Source organism: Salvia hispanica, chromosome 6 (assembly GCF_023119035.1).
Source record: "Salvia hispanica cultivar TCC Black 2014 chromosome 6, UniMelb_Shisp_WGS_1.0, whole genome shotgun sequence".
NCBI lineage: Eukaryota > Viridiplantae > Streptophyta > Magnoliopsida > Lamiales > Lamiaceae > Salvia > Salvia hispanica.
This window is the reverse complement of record NC_062970.1, coordinates 39103118-39120259: the sequence shown is the minus strand read 5'-3', so window position 1 is coordinate 39120259 and position 17142 is coordinate 39103118. Positions and strand designations below refer to the sequence as shown.

The 17142-nt window shown below is 31.4% G+C and overlaps 2 protein-coding genes across 11 annotated transcripts; both read right to left on the bottom strand.

The window, feature by feature from the left end:
- Positions 1–7246: 7246 nt before the first annotated feature.
- On the bottom strand, positions 7247–7949 carry LOC125196498 (FCS-Like Zinc finger 3-like). The gene is made up of 2 exons (XM_048095031.1): positions 7759–7949; positions 7247–7684 (listed from the first exon to the last, which is right to left on the bottom strand). The coding sequence occupies exons 1-2, from the start codon at positions 7947–7949 to the stop codon at positions 7504–7506; spliced, it is 372 nt and encodes a 123-aa protein (XP_047950988.1). The 3' UTR covers positions 7247–7503.
- A 4790-nt stretch (positions 7950–12739) lies between these two features.
- Positions 12740–16275, bottom strand: LOC125197191. 10 transcript variants are annotated; one of them, XR_007172009.1, is made up of 6 exons: positions 16261–16275; positions 15901–16154; positions 15411–15455; positions 14511–14788; positions 13846–14277; positions 12740–13065 (listed from the first exon to the last, which is right to left on the bottom strand). XR_007172009.1 is itself a non-coding variant. In XM_048095904.1 (5 exons), exons 3-5 carry the CDS (start codon positions 14786–14788, stop codon positions 12880–12882), a joined length of 378 nt encoding a protein of 125 aa, XP_047951861.1. In that variant the 5' UTR covers positions 15411–15434; positions 15901–16198; the 3' UTR covers positions 12740–12879. The 10 variants fall into 10 exon arrangements, 3 of the variants coding, with proteins under 3 accessions (XP_047951861.1, XP_047951859.1, XP_047951860.1); XR_007172011.1 differs by lacking the exon at positions 16261–16275 and having other exon boundaries at positions 14511–14591; positions 14717–14788; positions 15901–16214; XR_007172008.1 differs by lacking the exon at positions 16261–16275 and having other exon boundaries at positions 15901–16214.
- Positions 16276–17142: the final 867 nt, after the last annotated feature.

Sequence of the window (17142 nt, the reverse complement as noted above, 5' to 3'; positions counted from 1 at the left end):
ACCCTTTTCCGATATCGAGAAGCAGCAGGTCTATTTCTCTCGATTCGACCATAAATTTCTTTGGATTCTAAATCTGTTAAGACAACCGTTGGAGCTCGTCAGCATTGATTGTTTAATTAATTGACACACTAATTTTATTTTTGAAAATACAACAAAAAAATAAAATATTTATGTATTCATTCCACCTTCTCTAGTACTATATCCTCACAAAAAAAAGTATGCAATTTTTTTGACACTTTTGTATACTACATTTATGAATTCATGAACATTGGTTTGCAATGAAATGTAACAAGTGAAAAAGTAAATAAATACTGTATCTTGTAATGTAATACAGTCATTTAATTTTTTTTGTATGTCATTAAAATTAGGCAAAAATTATGTATTGAAATGTATAAATAAGAGTATGAACAAACTTGCTATGTAAGCGACAGAAAGTTTGAAAAAAATGGAACTGAGACATGTTGACCATAAGAAAAACAAGACACCATAAATTAACACGTGAAGTGATTCTTGAATTTCTTCAACAAGCATGAAGTCATGAACAAAAAAACAGATTCTCTTCTCCCTCTCCTTCACACACACACACATAGGGAGGGAGAGATTTGAAGAGAGAGGGAAGAAAGAAATACCAGAAGAAGACGACGACGAAGAAGAAGATCTGCTGCTAATGCTATCATCATCATCCATGCTTTTGAGTGAGGACTGAAAATGAACATGTTTATCACAAAATAAGAGAAAATAAAATTAGGATATGTTTTTTCAGAAGGAGTTTTGCATGGAGAAAGGAGATACCACCGGAATGCTGCTGCTATGACTGTCGGAACTGGAGAATTCGCCGGAGCTACTGAAAGAACTTGCCATTTTGAGAGAGCTAGAGAGAGAGAGAGCTAAGTTTGTGATGTTGTGAATTGTTATATTTGGATTCTCTTTACTCCAACACGCTACTAAAGAAGCAGTGATTGAATATCTATTTTTGTGTTAAATTTCTTGAATAGTGGACTATTTCACGATTCTATATCACTAACAAATAATTATGGTTTGTGGTAATTTTTTTTATTTTTGCAACAAAAGTAGTAAATGTCAGTTTTTGAATTTGGGAATGGAAATTTGGCGTACAAAGCCATATGAAATACACAGTCTTTTATTACAATCATCCAAATGGTTAAAAAAATAAACATAAGTATATATACTGTAAAAGTAAATTCTAGCAAACCAAAACAACAGTCGAGATAGTATTTCAATCCTGGTGTCAGTAACATATTTTCGATAATATATTAATCGTGAAAATAATTAATCTAACACATTCCATCGTTTTTACTTTATTCTTCTTTGTGTACAAGGTTAAAATTCATTAATGTGCCAACTCTGAAATGCAACTGACATGTGGATTTTTGCCATTTTGATTTTTGGATACCAACTTTTATTACTCCTGCTACTACAAAATTGCAATTGTATAAAAATAAAGGCAAGAAAGGAAATACTTATCGGCTGTTTGATTTTGGGTTCATCTGCTTCGTATTAATTAATAAATAAGTAGTAGGAGTAGTACTCTCTATTTCCTGTTATGAGCAAGAGATGTTTCTTTTAGACATGAGTAGATTAAGTTTGAGAAAGAATAAAATAAAGAAGTAAATAAATGATAAAAAGTAGTAGTAAAAAATAAATAAATTAAGCAATAGTAGTACTATTAATTATAGATATTTTGTTAAAAAAGAAAATGTCTATGACATCCTTTGAAATGAATATGTGTCAATGGGGACGTACGGACTATAATTCAATAATCATATGATTAAATCATAGAAAAAGAAAAACAGTTCCCAGTAACAATTCAAGCCACTTTAAAGGAGCAGTTTTTCGATTTCTAGGTTCTAAAGCTATTCTGATCCCTAAACTTTAAACAAGTTCATCAATCATGTCACCTTATATAGAATATGAATTTTTTTTTGAAGCTATGAACATATATACATTTTAAAAATATATTTTATTAAGGATTCATAGTAAAAAAACTCACAATATTTGACTAATTTATAGTCAACTATGCAATTTTAAAAATTACCATAAAAATTATAAAATTTAGATTTATCGCAATTATCTCAAACAAAAGCTTTTCGCAAATTTATATCTGATATAATAAATGAAAAAGCATACAAGGGTATCACTGGCGTTGAATTAAACAATGACGACAACTTATAAAAAAACAACGTCATTGGTTAGGAACATCAACAATAAATTACACAAGGACGACTAGATTTTTGTCATGTAATGATTACTAACAAATCCAAACTTTATAATTTTTTCGACTAATTTTTAAAGTTACGCGACAGCCCGAATCACCAAACTTAATAGTTTATCTCTAAAATTGTCCATTTTTACTAATAAAACTATAAATATGCGTAATCCCTATTATTTTGGCAATCTACATTTTTATAGTAGACATTTCATGAACTTAAGGGTCCAGACACTCTATTTAGTTAAAAAAATCTTTAGATACATTAATTTTGTTATTCTAGCTAAGCCTCATTACAATCGAATTAAGTTGTATCCTTAAAGCGTCAATCTATTAATTAGACTAAGAATATGTTTCTAGAAAACGAAATACAAGAAAAAGTAACAAAAAGTTGTATATCACGGTAACGGAATAGGATTCGTAATTTAATGCCATCTAATAAGATTAAAAAAGAAAATGTAAAATAGTACTCCCTTTGTCCAAAGGAAGATGACCACTTTCTTGGGCGGCACGAGATTTTATGCAAATTTATTTTGTGTGTTGAGAGAAGAGAGTAAAACAAGAGAGAAGGAATAAAGTAAAGATAAATGTGTTTTCATTTTAAGTAATGGGTCATCTTAGTTGGGACAAACTAAAAAGGAAAGTATGGGATGAAGGGAGTAAAATTTTAAGAAATTTGGGCAAGTTGAAGTGATGGGTATTGTAGCCTGTGTTAGCAGTATTTCCACAGATAGAGATTGCTTCAAATTTTTGAAGTAGTAGTTAGAAATTACCAGTCTACTAATTTAGGCAAACCTCCAAAACTAACAATTTAGACAGCAATGAAAAGAAACAAATGAGAATTAATTTGGCAATTAATGCAACGAATCAAATCTGACGATTGATTTAAATTTTATTTTATTTTTATTATTTCAGATAAAACAATTTGAAGACTAAATTTATATTAATGTAGATTTATAGAGATTATGAACAGATCGGACTTTTAATAGTATTATATTGTGTAAAATTAATTGACGATATATACTTAGTATAAAATTTATTGGAGTATTTTATAAAATTTGTTTCACTATTATATTAATATTTTATATTTAGTCTAATTCAACATTGTAATACGATGTATTGTAGTATTCATATATTAGTACTATTGCAGGTGTGTATTCTTATTCTTTTTATTATATCTCCTTGTTTATTTAAATTTATTAAATTAATGCATAGTACTCTTACTATATATTTTAAAGGATTTGAAAATTATAATTACTTACATCGATTCGAAACATGTCACAATTAAGTTGAATATATAAACCGCGGTCCGTTGATAAAAGAAAAGAAAATCATTACTATTTTTTTTCTTTCACCCTTGTTAAATAGTGTCAACCTTCAATTTGAGGCTAGGAATTTCATTTTGTGCAAAGAAAAATACTTTTTCATTTACCCAATTTTGTTATTCTGATATTTATTAATTTTTGGCCCTCTGGCATATTCTATGTAGAGAATAAGCTAAAGACAAAGACAAAGAAGCCTATTGCAGTTTTTGTGATGGACATGAACTGCCATGGGAGGATTCTCTGCAAATAATGCAGAATCTTGCATTACAATTCCTCTTTTTATTTTTATTGAAAATATATTAGCATTTGTTTGCATTAAATTCACATCACTCGGCGATCCAGGCTACTGTCTTTAATTTTGTAGGGGCTTATTTTTGTATTTATTTTTATCATGTTTTTAAAATCATTCAAAATTTATTATAAATTGTTATTGAAAGCCGCTATCAATAAATTTTATCATAATATGTCTTTCCATCGGATATACTGTTAGATTTTTCTTTATACATTTGAATTACTCCATTTCTTCAGTTTAAAACTATTACTTACTTTTAATTAATTAAGAGTTCTATAATTTGATTTAAGAAAATGTTTATATTCCGTTCCTATTGATTTTACGTTTTATTTTGTTTTTCTCCGGCTATACTCCCTTTGCAATGAACTTACATACATTTCACCAAATGTTTAATTAACACTACTTACATTTAATTACTTAATTGAAAGTCCGATAATTTGATTAAATTATTACGTTCTAATTATTCCCCATAAATCATGTGGCAACATTGTTCTTACTTTCCAGTTTCCACTGTAGTATACAAGAAGCACTTATCTTTTCATGTAATTTTCAGTACAATTACAATATTACATTTGGCAAATCGTCTACACATAAGTAATTATAAAATAAGTACTACCCCCATCAACAAAATATAATCTTGTTTTTTCCATTTTGACCATTTCATTTAATTAGTCTCTACCCATTAATAATGAGCTTTACTCTCTAATAAAGTGAATCTATTTTTTCATTAATATAAATCAACCACTATTTTTTTTTTACTTTATCAATATTACAATAAAATTCATATGGTACGATACAACCGTCATTATTCAACACTTCTTTCACTAAATCTATCAGTTATCTTTATCACAAGATTTAGAGAGAGAAAGAGACCAGATTTTGAAAGAGAAAGAGAAAGGAAAGAGGTATACAATTTCTATACTAAGCTAAAGTAGCGAAAGAAAAAGAAGGCTTGCAGATTTTGTGATAGACAATGTCTTTGGATGAGTGATTCTCTTGTACTAGTTTAAACTTAAAATGTGCTACTTATTCAATACTATATATTTTCAATACTATAATGAAAGTAGCATTTGATTTTCAATACCATTGCTATATTCTCTCATATTTTTGGATTGCTTGTTGGCTTCAACATTTACCTATTTTCAGCAATATGCTCTAACATAATTTTTCGCTTTTATTTATTTTGACTTTTCATCAGATTTTTTACGCACCTTGCTAAATCTACTTCTTTAATGTTGGATTTAATACTACTTACTTTTAATTAATTAATTAAGAGTGCTATAATTTAGCTATCTTAATAAAAAACCACTACCCGACTGCTCCGGTATTAAATCGAAGATAGTCCTGTCCCGGTCCAAACGATGGGGGTGACGCCTGCATGGGTAATCACATATACTTGGCTAAGATCAGTGAGAATTTGGATGGAGTGAACACAAGAAGGTTGTTAAACCCCACATCAATGGAGTATATACGTAGGGTAAAACCTATGGAGTTTTGGGCTAAACTAGATTTCAAACTTTAAGGACTAAACTCTATTTTATGGATTGGTGATCAAATCTTTAAAGTTGGGCCCAAAATGTATCTGGGCCTTTTAATCCTGAGGCTATTTGAAATGGCTAATTAAAATCCTTCTGAAATTCAAATAAATAGGCCTGAGCCATTAAATGCGTCATGCAATAGATAAAGCATTTTAAAGAAGCTTAAATTCATTGCATTTGCATCGACTTGTTGTATTAATATCATTCAAATTTGAAACATTTTCGGAGTGATGTCGAGATAAGGATCTTTGGAAAGTATTTTTTGGTTAGCACGTGTGAAATGTGGTAAAAAAATGTAATTTGGGAGTTGTAAAACGAGGCCATATATAAAAACCACTCATCTTAAGTGAAAATTAAATAGTTCCTTTGCTTATTTTGAGCTATTAACACTTTTGCAATGCCACAACTTATGTGATAACAATAAAAAATACACTTTAAAAATTAAGCGAGACAGACTCGTCCCTATTAAAACCCTTGAATTATTCGAATAATTATTTTTACCTTTTTAAGCGATGTATGAGCAAAAGCAATAATGAGCTTTACAAATTATTTATGTTATTCTACAGAGTTAGGTATGAAAGTTTATACGTAAAAGCATAATGATGATTGATGGTTATAAAGTTTATATTAGTGAAGAGTTTGTATAGACTCGAATAAGTTTGAAACCGACTTAACAAAAGCAACATGCCAAACTTTGACAGCTCCACTCTATTTGATTATATGTGGTGGAGACTGGAGATTAATTAGAGCAAATCCACTTTTTCAATTGTCTTTCTTTTCTTTTGTTTTTCTGGTTGAAATCATTGGAGGAGATTTATGACATGAATTTCGTAGCGACTAATATAAACAATCCGAATTCTAAAAAATGTAGTATGTTAATCCCAAGTCGTAAAAATGTTTTGTACTCCCCTAATAATAAATACTCCCTCCGTCCCCTATTAGGAGTCACTCTTTGACCGGGCATGAGTTTTAAGAAATGTAAAGAAAAGTTGGTTGAAAAAGTTAGTGGAATGTGAGACCCATTTTTTTATATTGGTTTTATAATAAAATGTGAGTGAATTGAGTTAGTGGAATGTAACACCTACTTATTATTTATGGTAAAAATGAAGTGTGACTCTTAACTGGGGACGGACCGAAATGAAAAAGTGTGACTCTTAATAGGGGACGGATGGAGTATAACAGTTTATGATAAAAAAAATAGCCTTATTTTTAAGAAATGCAGAATAATATAATGAAATTTCATGGAAGTGAAGTTGAAGAAATGACATGGGACTCAATTTACGACTAACACATGTTTCTAGTTTGATTCTTAACAACGACGCTACTAAAAATATCGTATATTCTTAACACATGATGCTTTTTTTTTCTTTTTTTTTTTTTCTCTTTTAATAACCAATAACCCAAAACATATATACTCCAAATATTTTAAGGTGGTTTCTAAGAAACTGTGGAATAGTGGGCCTCGTTTGATAACAAATTTTGATATCTCTATCGAAAAAAAATTACACCTATGTGATATGATCTGCTGCAATCCAACCACAAAATTTTTAATCAGTATTATACTAGTTCAAAATTTTAATTAGGATTCTACTTTTTTCAATTCTTCATTTTTTTATAATTAATTTCCAACTTCATATATTTAATTAATTGTTTATAATTGAATAAACATGCGAAAATTAGAAGAAAAAGTTTAAAAAATGAAAAGTCCAAGCACACAAAAGCGGCCCAAAATTCTACGCGGTTTAGCCTGCTTTCATGAAATCAATGTAGAGAAAAAGCATCAGAATTCTCAGATTCTGCTGTTCATCAAATTTGTACTGTATCTGAAAAAAGGCTTTCCAGAAATTCATAGCAAAAATAGAGGTTAAGAAGAAAAAAACTGATGACTGAAAATGAGGCATCAAAACATAGTTAATTAACCAAGATTTATACCTCATGACATATACACCATATTCTCAGAGAAGAAAAGGAAAAATAAAAGTATAAGGAAAATTCAAAATTGTCGGTACGGACTTCTTCAAAATTCAAAATTCAAAATTGTTGCGAATTCACCGATGAAGTTATCAGTAGTTTCTTCTCAAATACTGTATAATTCATTATTTGGAATCAAGTTTAATAACCTCAGGCCACAGCCACTGTTCCCGTCCGTACAGCTTTATTCATGTCGGATTCGTCGGAGCTCTGTCTCGCAGCGCTCGATCTCTTGGAGGAAGAAGACCTCTTCCATCTCTTCTTCTCCATCGCCTCATCCATCTCTATCTGTTCCTGCCTGCACTCCTGGCTACAGAACGGCGTGTTCCCTCTGCAAAAAATCACCAAATTAGAAACTCCGCTAACCAATTGAGCTCCAATCTCTTGGATTTCACCTAATTTTACCTGTACATGAAGATGTCGTTGTTTTGGCAGAGCGATCTGCCGCAGAGGGAGCAGGAATCGAGGAAGTGCGGCTCGTAGTCGTGCTCGCATCCGGTGTAGTAGTATGCTACAGCTGTGCTCATCTCTGCGGTGGTGGTTTGATTCAATTGAATTGACGATAGGCTGTTGGGGAAGCAACACGATGTAGGCATGTGGCGTTTTATAGGAAAAAATGGACTCGGGAGGAGTGCAGATCAGGTGAGACGCGGACTACGAGGTAAATGTCACTAACCAATGAAAATGCTCCACGATGTGGGAATGTTGTGATGAATCTGGAACCGTGGAATGTGGCGCAGGAGAGTCAATGTCAATAATAATTAACAGGAGGACTTTATTTCCCATATCCAAGGGGGTGGGATAATGTGGCAGGAGTGCATTGCATCAGCTAACAAAATTAATTCACTGTTTATAAAATGATGGAAACATTTGTTAAGAGAAAGAGATAACTTCTGAGTCATAATCAAATTTACCATTAAGATTTAGATAATACTAGTACTATAGCTTAGTTTAATTATTATTACTCCACTTAGTGTGTGGGACATTTTCTTTTCACTACAATGATGACGATTTTCTCATGTTTCGAGTGTTTTATTCATTAAAGTACAAACGTACATTTACTTGAACGTACGAATGGTCAAAAATATATTTCATGCCTAGATATATTGTAATTTAAGAAAAATAAGTCTATACAACCAAATTTTGTACAACTAAAAATTGGTTTATTTGAGAAAAAAAATAATTTATTTATGCATTTAATTAAAAAATATATACATATATATTGTATAAGGAATGTGCATAATATTATGGTATTTGAGTATAATTTTTCAAAAAATTTTGAACTATAAAATATAATTAATGCATACTTTAATTCAAATTTGAAAAATGATGAAAAATAATTTAAATATAAAAAATAAAAAATTGAAAATAAGGCCAAAGACTAATAAATTATTTTTAATTTGTTAACTAACTATATTTATGATTTTATTATTTAATTAACACATCAAAATAGCTAATATAATCTTGTTTTGGTTGTACAAAATTTGGTTGTTTATCATTACTCTTTTTTTAGCGAGCAATGATAAACAACTAAATTTTGTACAACCAAAATAAAGTTATATTAATAATTTAATGTATTAGTTATATATTGAAATTATAAATATAGTAAGTGGATAAGTTAAAAAGACTTATTAGCTTTTAACCTTATTTTTTATATTTATATTTGAATTTTCTTTCTATTATTTTTAAAATTTGAATTAAAGTATGCACTAGTTACATGTATAATTCTAAAAAAATAAAAAAATTATAAAAAATCATAAATATATAACCACAATATTATGCACTTTCCATGTACTATATATGCATCTAATATTTTAATTAAATTCATAAATAAACTTATTTTTTTGTCAACTAAACAAGAATTTGATCGTACAAAATTTGGTCACAGATTTATTGCTAAAAAAAGGCTCACGTCCTAAAGAAAAGCACTATGCGTCGTCAAATCATGACACCCAAAATTCCATAATTGCATAAAAGACCCCACAATTTTTTGTCCTTTCCGACATACCACCTTGGAACTGCGTCGGATCGGGCCCCACGCCTCCACGCACCATATGTCCATATGCGAAAGAGATTTGACATTTAATAAAATTCTTAAATTGTTATTATTCCTTTTATTAAAATTTACAAAAATATTCTTTCTGGCGAGATATCGTTTGAGGTGCATATGTTTACGTGTGGCTGTATTTGAAATCTGAATATATCACCACACCAATTCAATAATGTTTCAATTAAAGAAAAATAAATTTCATATTTATCTGGCCAGAATGCAACATTTGGTTGATTACGCACTTTGAGTTTTGGTTTTATTTAGACAATATCACTTTCTTTTCAAAAATAAAAACAAGAAAAAAAACATGTGTCGCTTGTTGTGTACTATCATAAAATTATCAAATAAGTACTATATTCGATTTCTGTATTAAGTCATGCCCCACTTGTATAGTGTATACACGTGAATAAAAGAGAGGTTTATTTCTTAAATTAAATGACGATTAGATTAGTGATTCACTGCATATTTAAATTACTTTTGTTTACATTACATCCATGCCCCGAAACTACAATATTGAAAGGTTTTATAACTTGTTTTTTGTACAATCAAAATAAGGACGATAGTGGCTATTTTTTTTTATAATGAACACGTATTTGACTTTGTTATACATAAATGTATGAAGTAAAGATTAGAACCACGTTTTTTTGTTTGGGGATCTATTGTTTTGCAAATAACATACGTCCATTTATAAAATAATTGATTAAATCAGAATGATACGTTGATGGAATTTGAACCGTAAATATATAATTTCACAAGAATTGTTTTTTAAAATAGGATGAACAATGGTTCACCATTTAGGAGCGGAGCCAGTTTGGACGGGAGCAAAGATATATATGTAGAAACACTGGCGGACCTACACTTAATGGGGGAGGGGCTTTAGCCCCTAATGAATTCATTTTTTTAATTATTTCCTACTATAAAGTTCTAAAATTTATTCATATTCTATACACTTTATTATATAAAAGCCCCTATTAATAATCTAAGTTACCTACAAATTTATTTTTAAGGTAAAATTTGAGAATTTAGCCCATACTTCCGTTTATTTCTGCATCCGCCAGTAGAAAATTTTGATGGATTTAAGAAGGGTCATTTAGAGAATGAATAGTGCAATAATGACAACCCAAATTAAAATGACAACTTACCATCTATGATAGATCAACTCAAATCAATTGTGTCTCACACGGCCAACTTACTTCTAAACCATTTCCCAGAACTAGAAATCACATTTTATACATAGAGATAAAAAGAAAAGCAATATGGTGAAACACCAATGAAAATAGGAATATGAGAATAGGTGTATAATTTGAAGCACCAAAGAATATAGGAATATGAAAATAGGAGTAACACCAATGAATATAGGAATATGAATAGGTGTGTATTTTGAATTTGACAAAATTGTAGGATCGATTTGACATTAACCACATGTGACGCAATGGACCACAAACTAACTAAATGAATTTGGTGCAGAATTGGGACCTTGTAATTTATTATTGGGAAATTTTCTTTCAATGTTGTCATTTTATATGATGGATGTTTCTCTTTATTTGAACACACGTGTTATTCAAAATCCGTGTGCTAAATTAATGAGGGAAAAAAATCATAGAATCCAAATCTTCCAATGGAAGATTTTTGGTATGACAACAAGCGAAATATAATATGGTTTAATTACGATTCTAAGTAGCTGGAACTGAGTCATGGTCATGTTTTCATGTGCCCATTTGATAGTTTGTTAAATTGAAATCTATGTCATCAAGTTCGTTTACTTTAAAAAAAATAATTTTATTTGTGGTTGATGATTTACGACCATCAATCTTGTTATATTTGAGATAGACTATTAGTATTTGTTTAATATGTATTGCTAATAGAAATATAAATGGAGATAATAGGTTATACATTGAGTTGATCCAAAGGTCATGAACCGATACTTGATCCATACTCATGCCTAATGACGAATCACACAGTATAATTTTGTTAATACAAAATTAGAAATATACTTAATATTTTTTACAATCTCATTATATATGCAAATAAACAGTACTAGGGTCCAAATTAAATTATTTACATGAGAAAGATTACTTACTACTAATATTAAAATAATTTTGATGGACAAATAAAAACGTGCAAAAATAACACCTACAATTTGGTCACTCATGTCACTATTCTAAAGTAGGCCTTGAATACTCTACATAAATCTTTCTATTTGTTTATTACCAGTAATATATTTTTATTTTTGTTTGGCCGATTTCCTTTTCTTCCACTAACCAAACAAAATTTAGAAATGCCAATTTCCCAAATCAACGAGCTGTGTAAGTGGATCTCACTTTTACTTTCCTTATCCTTTTTTGTCAGACTGGTTGATAATAAAAATATAGCATAAAGGAAAAAACATATCATCGTTGCAAGGCAAAATTTGAGAAAGAGGAAATGTGATTGCTTAGGGAAACTTCATCATCTAGAAAGCTACTAATCAATCACAACACAAGTTTGCTTCAACATTACTACTGAAATTTGGAGATCATCCAAATATCAACCATCTGCTAGGGAAATACTATGTGTAGCATCTAAATACATAGTGAGACGAAGCATTAGTTCTTGATGATCTAATATATGGAGCATTGGGACATCGGAGAAGAGGCGGCAGGCGGTGCCACGGCGGAACATTTTATATTTATATCAATGGGCCTTTGTTACAACAGTTATATTTTTTGTTTTATTATTATATACTCCATTTTCTTAAAGTTTATTTAATACTAGTAGTACAATTATTAACAAAAATTATTGTTTTACTTGCAGACACTTTTAATTAACTCATGCTCATGTACAGTAAGTAATAGTGTTGTAGTGTAGCACCTGTAGTTGTTTCTCAATACCAAAGTTGACTCATCTCACTACAAAAAATGCGCTCGTTTGCTAGCACCATTGTGCTCGCAAAAAGCTTATAATTGTGCTAGCACCTTTCTAGCACATTGTGTGCTGGATACAACACTCTGTCGCAAACTTGTGACGACTTTTGCGAGCACATGTTCGTTTGCGAGCACCATTGTGCTAGAAATAAGGCGAAGTCCGGCCTTGCTACACTGTGCTCGCAAATTTGCGAGTACCTCCGTTGTGCTCGCAAATTTGCGAGTTGCCTCCATTGTGCTAGCAAAGTTGTGAGTACTATTGTGCTAGCAAATTTGCGGACCTGTATTTGGAATTTCGACTCATTTGCTAGCACAAAAGTGCTAGCAAATAAATTCTGGATAATTTACAAATTATAAATTCTAATATTATTTTTTTCACAAATTATTTTCTGGATAATTTATTAAATAAAACATAATAAAATGAAATAAAAAATAACAAAAGCTCAAATTTTACATAAAAGTAATAATATTGTTTTACACTTTTAGTTTATAAGACTAAACCTATTTTTGACTTCTCATTTGCTTAACTTGTTCACTAAGGTACATCGTTTGTTCTAACATCCTCTCATTCTTTCAATCAAAATCCGAGTGCATCTCCTCATTTTGCCTTTCTATCTCAGTGACCAACGCCTCATGTTTCTTCTCCAAGTCCTCGCGCGACGCCTCATATTTTTTCTCCAAGTCCTCGCGCACCTCGATAGTGACTTGTTCTCGCATTGCTTGTACCCGTAATTCATCTGCCTTCGCACTAACTTTCTCCTTTAAACAAGCAAAGACATAGTAGTAAGTATTCTAAATTAGCAAACAAATCAATTTAGAAACTAAATCTAATTCTATCCATCAAGTTCTATTAAATATCAAGGAAAAATAAGATTACAGTATGTTCACACTCCCACCCTACAAGAACACCATTCTTCTATGAACATAGAAACTTACTGAAGTATCATCTATGAATTTGATCAAACAGGAATCACCATAAGTTTCCAAATAGAGGGACTCAAACTGAACAAGTAATTACAAGGTCCAGAAATAAATATGCTTTTCCAATCCACATTGAAAATATCCTTTGATCAAACACATTTAAGTTCTGACTTTACTCAACTTCAACATATTCCAAGCAGTAGCATTAGACTATAGCATCATAACCTTACCAACAATCCTACAAGTCTAAATATTCTAGCTGAATACTTCCAAAGGCATATTCTTGTTCTCAAATCAGTTAATATAGTATAAATTTTGGGACAGCCTCTTACAATCTCACGAGTAGATGCTATGGTACAACCATATGCAAAATCATCAACAAATCAAGTATGTGCAGATTTGCATATGTCAAGAATCACAACCAATACCAACTGCCTTAGCATAGCATATATGCAAGGCAGTTTCCATTTTCTTCATTTAAAATTCAAAATGCAAGATCAAGAAATGCTTCATATCTTCTCTGATATTTGATATTAGTAAATATTCCAGCAGTTGTCACTCAAAAAATAACTGTAGACAAATAAATTAGTATGCAAATTGATATGAATATGAAATTACCATCGTTTCTATGGCGCGCTGCGAACACAACACCCCTTCTTCTGAATCTTTGCCTTTTAGCGTGTGAGTTCTTTTATAGAATTCTATAAATTCAAGGCACTTCCCATTGTTTTCTTTGGTCTGCAAACAATATTAAAAAAGTTTAACAATAATTACAAATGGTAAACAAGTTAAACTAGAAAATGCAATATTCATGAGCTCCAGCTGTCGGTTCAGCCTTTTGAAGCCGGGGGCGAGGAAGCCCAACACTGCCATGCGAAGAAACGTGTTCTCGCTGTTATTTGTCAAAGATGCAGTGCTAGGGCTTGCGCGTGTAAGAAGCTCCACCACTGGCAGATGGCCCCTGTAGGCCGCGATATTTAAGGCCGTGTTGCCTCTGTTGTCCACAGACTCGATCATCACCTCATTCGAGGATATTAAATGCCTAACTACCTGCATTGTAGAACCGCCAAACACTTACTCTACATGATAACTTCACAGCACACCTATACTAAACAATCACTAGAAATAAGCATCTTTGAATTCAATCCACATTAAACTAAACAGCACCAGCATGTAAAACAGAGAAGCATAAATTTTTTCCCAATCATTAATCATTCAAGTACTAAAACAGACACACTCAATCAATAAAGAGAAACAACAAATGAAAATCTCATCAATCTCACCTCAAGCTGCCCTCTCCCAGTGGCAGTATGCAGAAGTGTGGAGTCTCTAACATCCCTAAAACCAAGCGTGGAGCCAAAGGACTATGGTGGATAGTACATTTTTTCAAATCTTTTCTCATTTGTCAAGCAATGGAGTAAGTGCAATATAAAAATGGGTTTGTGTGTACAGTTTGTCTGGTTACACAGAGTGGAAGATACTGCATTACCTTTGCAAGGACGAACACGGGATGCTGCTTATGATGGATCCCTCTTCCAGAAAATGGCTGATGAGAAAGCATCTAAGAAGAAAAAGTAAATATTCATTTCCATGGATGAGTAGCTTAAAACTGTAATCTTCTTTTTATTTGGTATTTCACTAGTTGTATAGAACTAGTTGTCAATCCAAGTTAGCAAAATTTCCAGAAAAAAAATGCATTTCGTGTGGCGGAGATACATAGAGATGTTGTCATATCTAATTTTTCATCAAAGCTTCATCATTAAAATCGAAGTTTTCTTACTTTTTAACATTAATATCGTTTTGCAATGCATTTTGGGAAAATATCAAAGCTTCATCATTTGCCAAAGCTAAAGGGTAAAATTATTTCCAACAGATGCAGCTGTCATCATTCAACTTCCAAAGCCACCGAACCAATACAAACAAACAATGCTACCTTGGAATATGGCCAAAACCTTTTATAAGATATGTATGACCATGATGTAAATGGAGGCAAACAAAGTCAAAAACTTATACTCCTCTTACTGTACTTATCTTGGTGAAAAGCATTTTGTTTGTTGAAAGTGCAAAAGCATGTTTAAGCATGACTAAACTATTAAAACAAATCGCATCTGGAGCACATTACAATCAGATCAAATGATTTTAAAAGACTGAGAAGCAGAAAATAAAACTGAAAGAGAACTTACGGTGTAAAATCCTCCACGAGATCTCTAGATAAAGCAGAAATCAGCCTTGCACCATATTAACTTAAGCATTATTATTAGCGGTAAGGACTGATAGGCAAATTATGCTCAGTAGACTATAAGAAACAATGAAAGCTTATTTACCATCTTCATCTCATAAGTTTGCCTTAAGATATGTGTTACATATTTGATCAATAACAGAATCATCAACTGCGTTGCAACTTAATTCACATTAAACAACATATCTATAAAGCTAAACAGAAGCAGCTCAATCGGTAACACAATGATGCAGATTGTGAATCTATCAGAACACAAATCTATCACATTCAAAAGACCTAAATCTATCAGAAAACAAATCATCAAACATTCTAAATTGCAAAGTAAATTAATCAATCAAATATGAATTTCTGTGAATTGGAACAAACATGCATCAGCAGGAAACAAAAAAATTGTAAGCAAATTGATTTTACAGATAAATAATGGAAATTAGAACCTCAATTGAGAGGGAGAGGCTGGTGGCGAAGCAAATAGAACAAAAAGATCTGTAGTTCCTCAATCGGTGGCTGATCACTGAAATTTGTGCAGTTTGTTCCTCGATCGGTTTGTTCCAGCAGTTTGTAAATAATCACTGAAATGAGAAGGGAGAATTGGTCGGTGGCTGATCGGTGGTGGTTGTGGCGGGCGGCGGAGATGGGAGAAATGAGAATTAGGGGAGAAGAATCAGTGCCGGCGAGAATTTAGGTCCTTCTAAAAAAACAAAATGTAATTAAGTTAGACAAATTAAACAAAAATGAAAATTTGGAAATGGAGAAAAATGAGAATGAAGAACTAAAGATTTTGCTGACACATCTACTTTGTGCTCGCAAATTTGTTAGCACATTTCCTTCCACTCCAAATTTGCTAGCACTTTTACTACCACTCGCAAAACTTCGGAGGGAAAACGATCCTTTTACATGAAAAATATTTGCTAGTACATACGAGTGCTCGCAAACCGAAGAAAATTTGACTAGTGGGTAAATTTTCTAGCATCAGTTGCTCATAATTTTTCTAGCACATAGCAGTGCTAGAAATGCCACTCGATATTTCGAAACATGGTCGTTTTTCCCATTTGTGCTCACTAATGTGCTAGAAAATACCCCCTCCGTCCCATTAGAAATGAAACGTTTTCCTTTTTGGTCTGTCCTATTAAAAATGAAATGTTTCTAAAAATGGAAACAATACTTTCTCTACTTTTTCTTCTCTCTTCATTAACTCACAAAACAACACTACATAAAATCGTGTGCCGAAAAGTAAACGTTGCATATTTCTTAATTTGCGAGCACGTCCTTGTGCTAGAAAATATTTGGTAGCAAACAACACTTTTTTTTTAGTGTCTCATAAAATGATTATGTAACAAACCTCAGAATAATTTTGGGGAAAATGATTAAGATAAAATCCCCATTTTTTGCATATCGAATTGGATTAACCAGTTTGAAGGATTTGCCTGATAAGAAATTGTGCCGGGCCCAGTTTATCAAAAAAAATCTTTTTAGTTCAACCATTTTGAAGTGGTAAAACTCGATGCTCAATCTGAAAACTACGAAAGCAATTTTAGCATGTCTAAGACCAATATCATAAAATCGTCATATGTTTAGATACCTAGAATCACCCAATTTAAAATCACACAGTCTACAATACCTAATTATGATTAGGAAAAATATAATGAAACGACCTACCTAAGTATATGATTATTTAT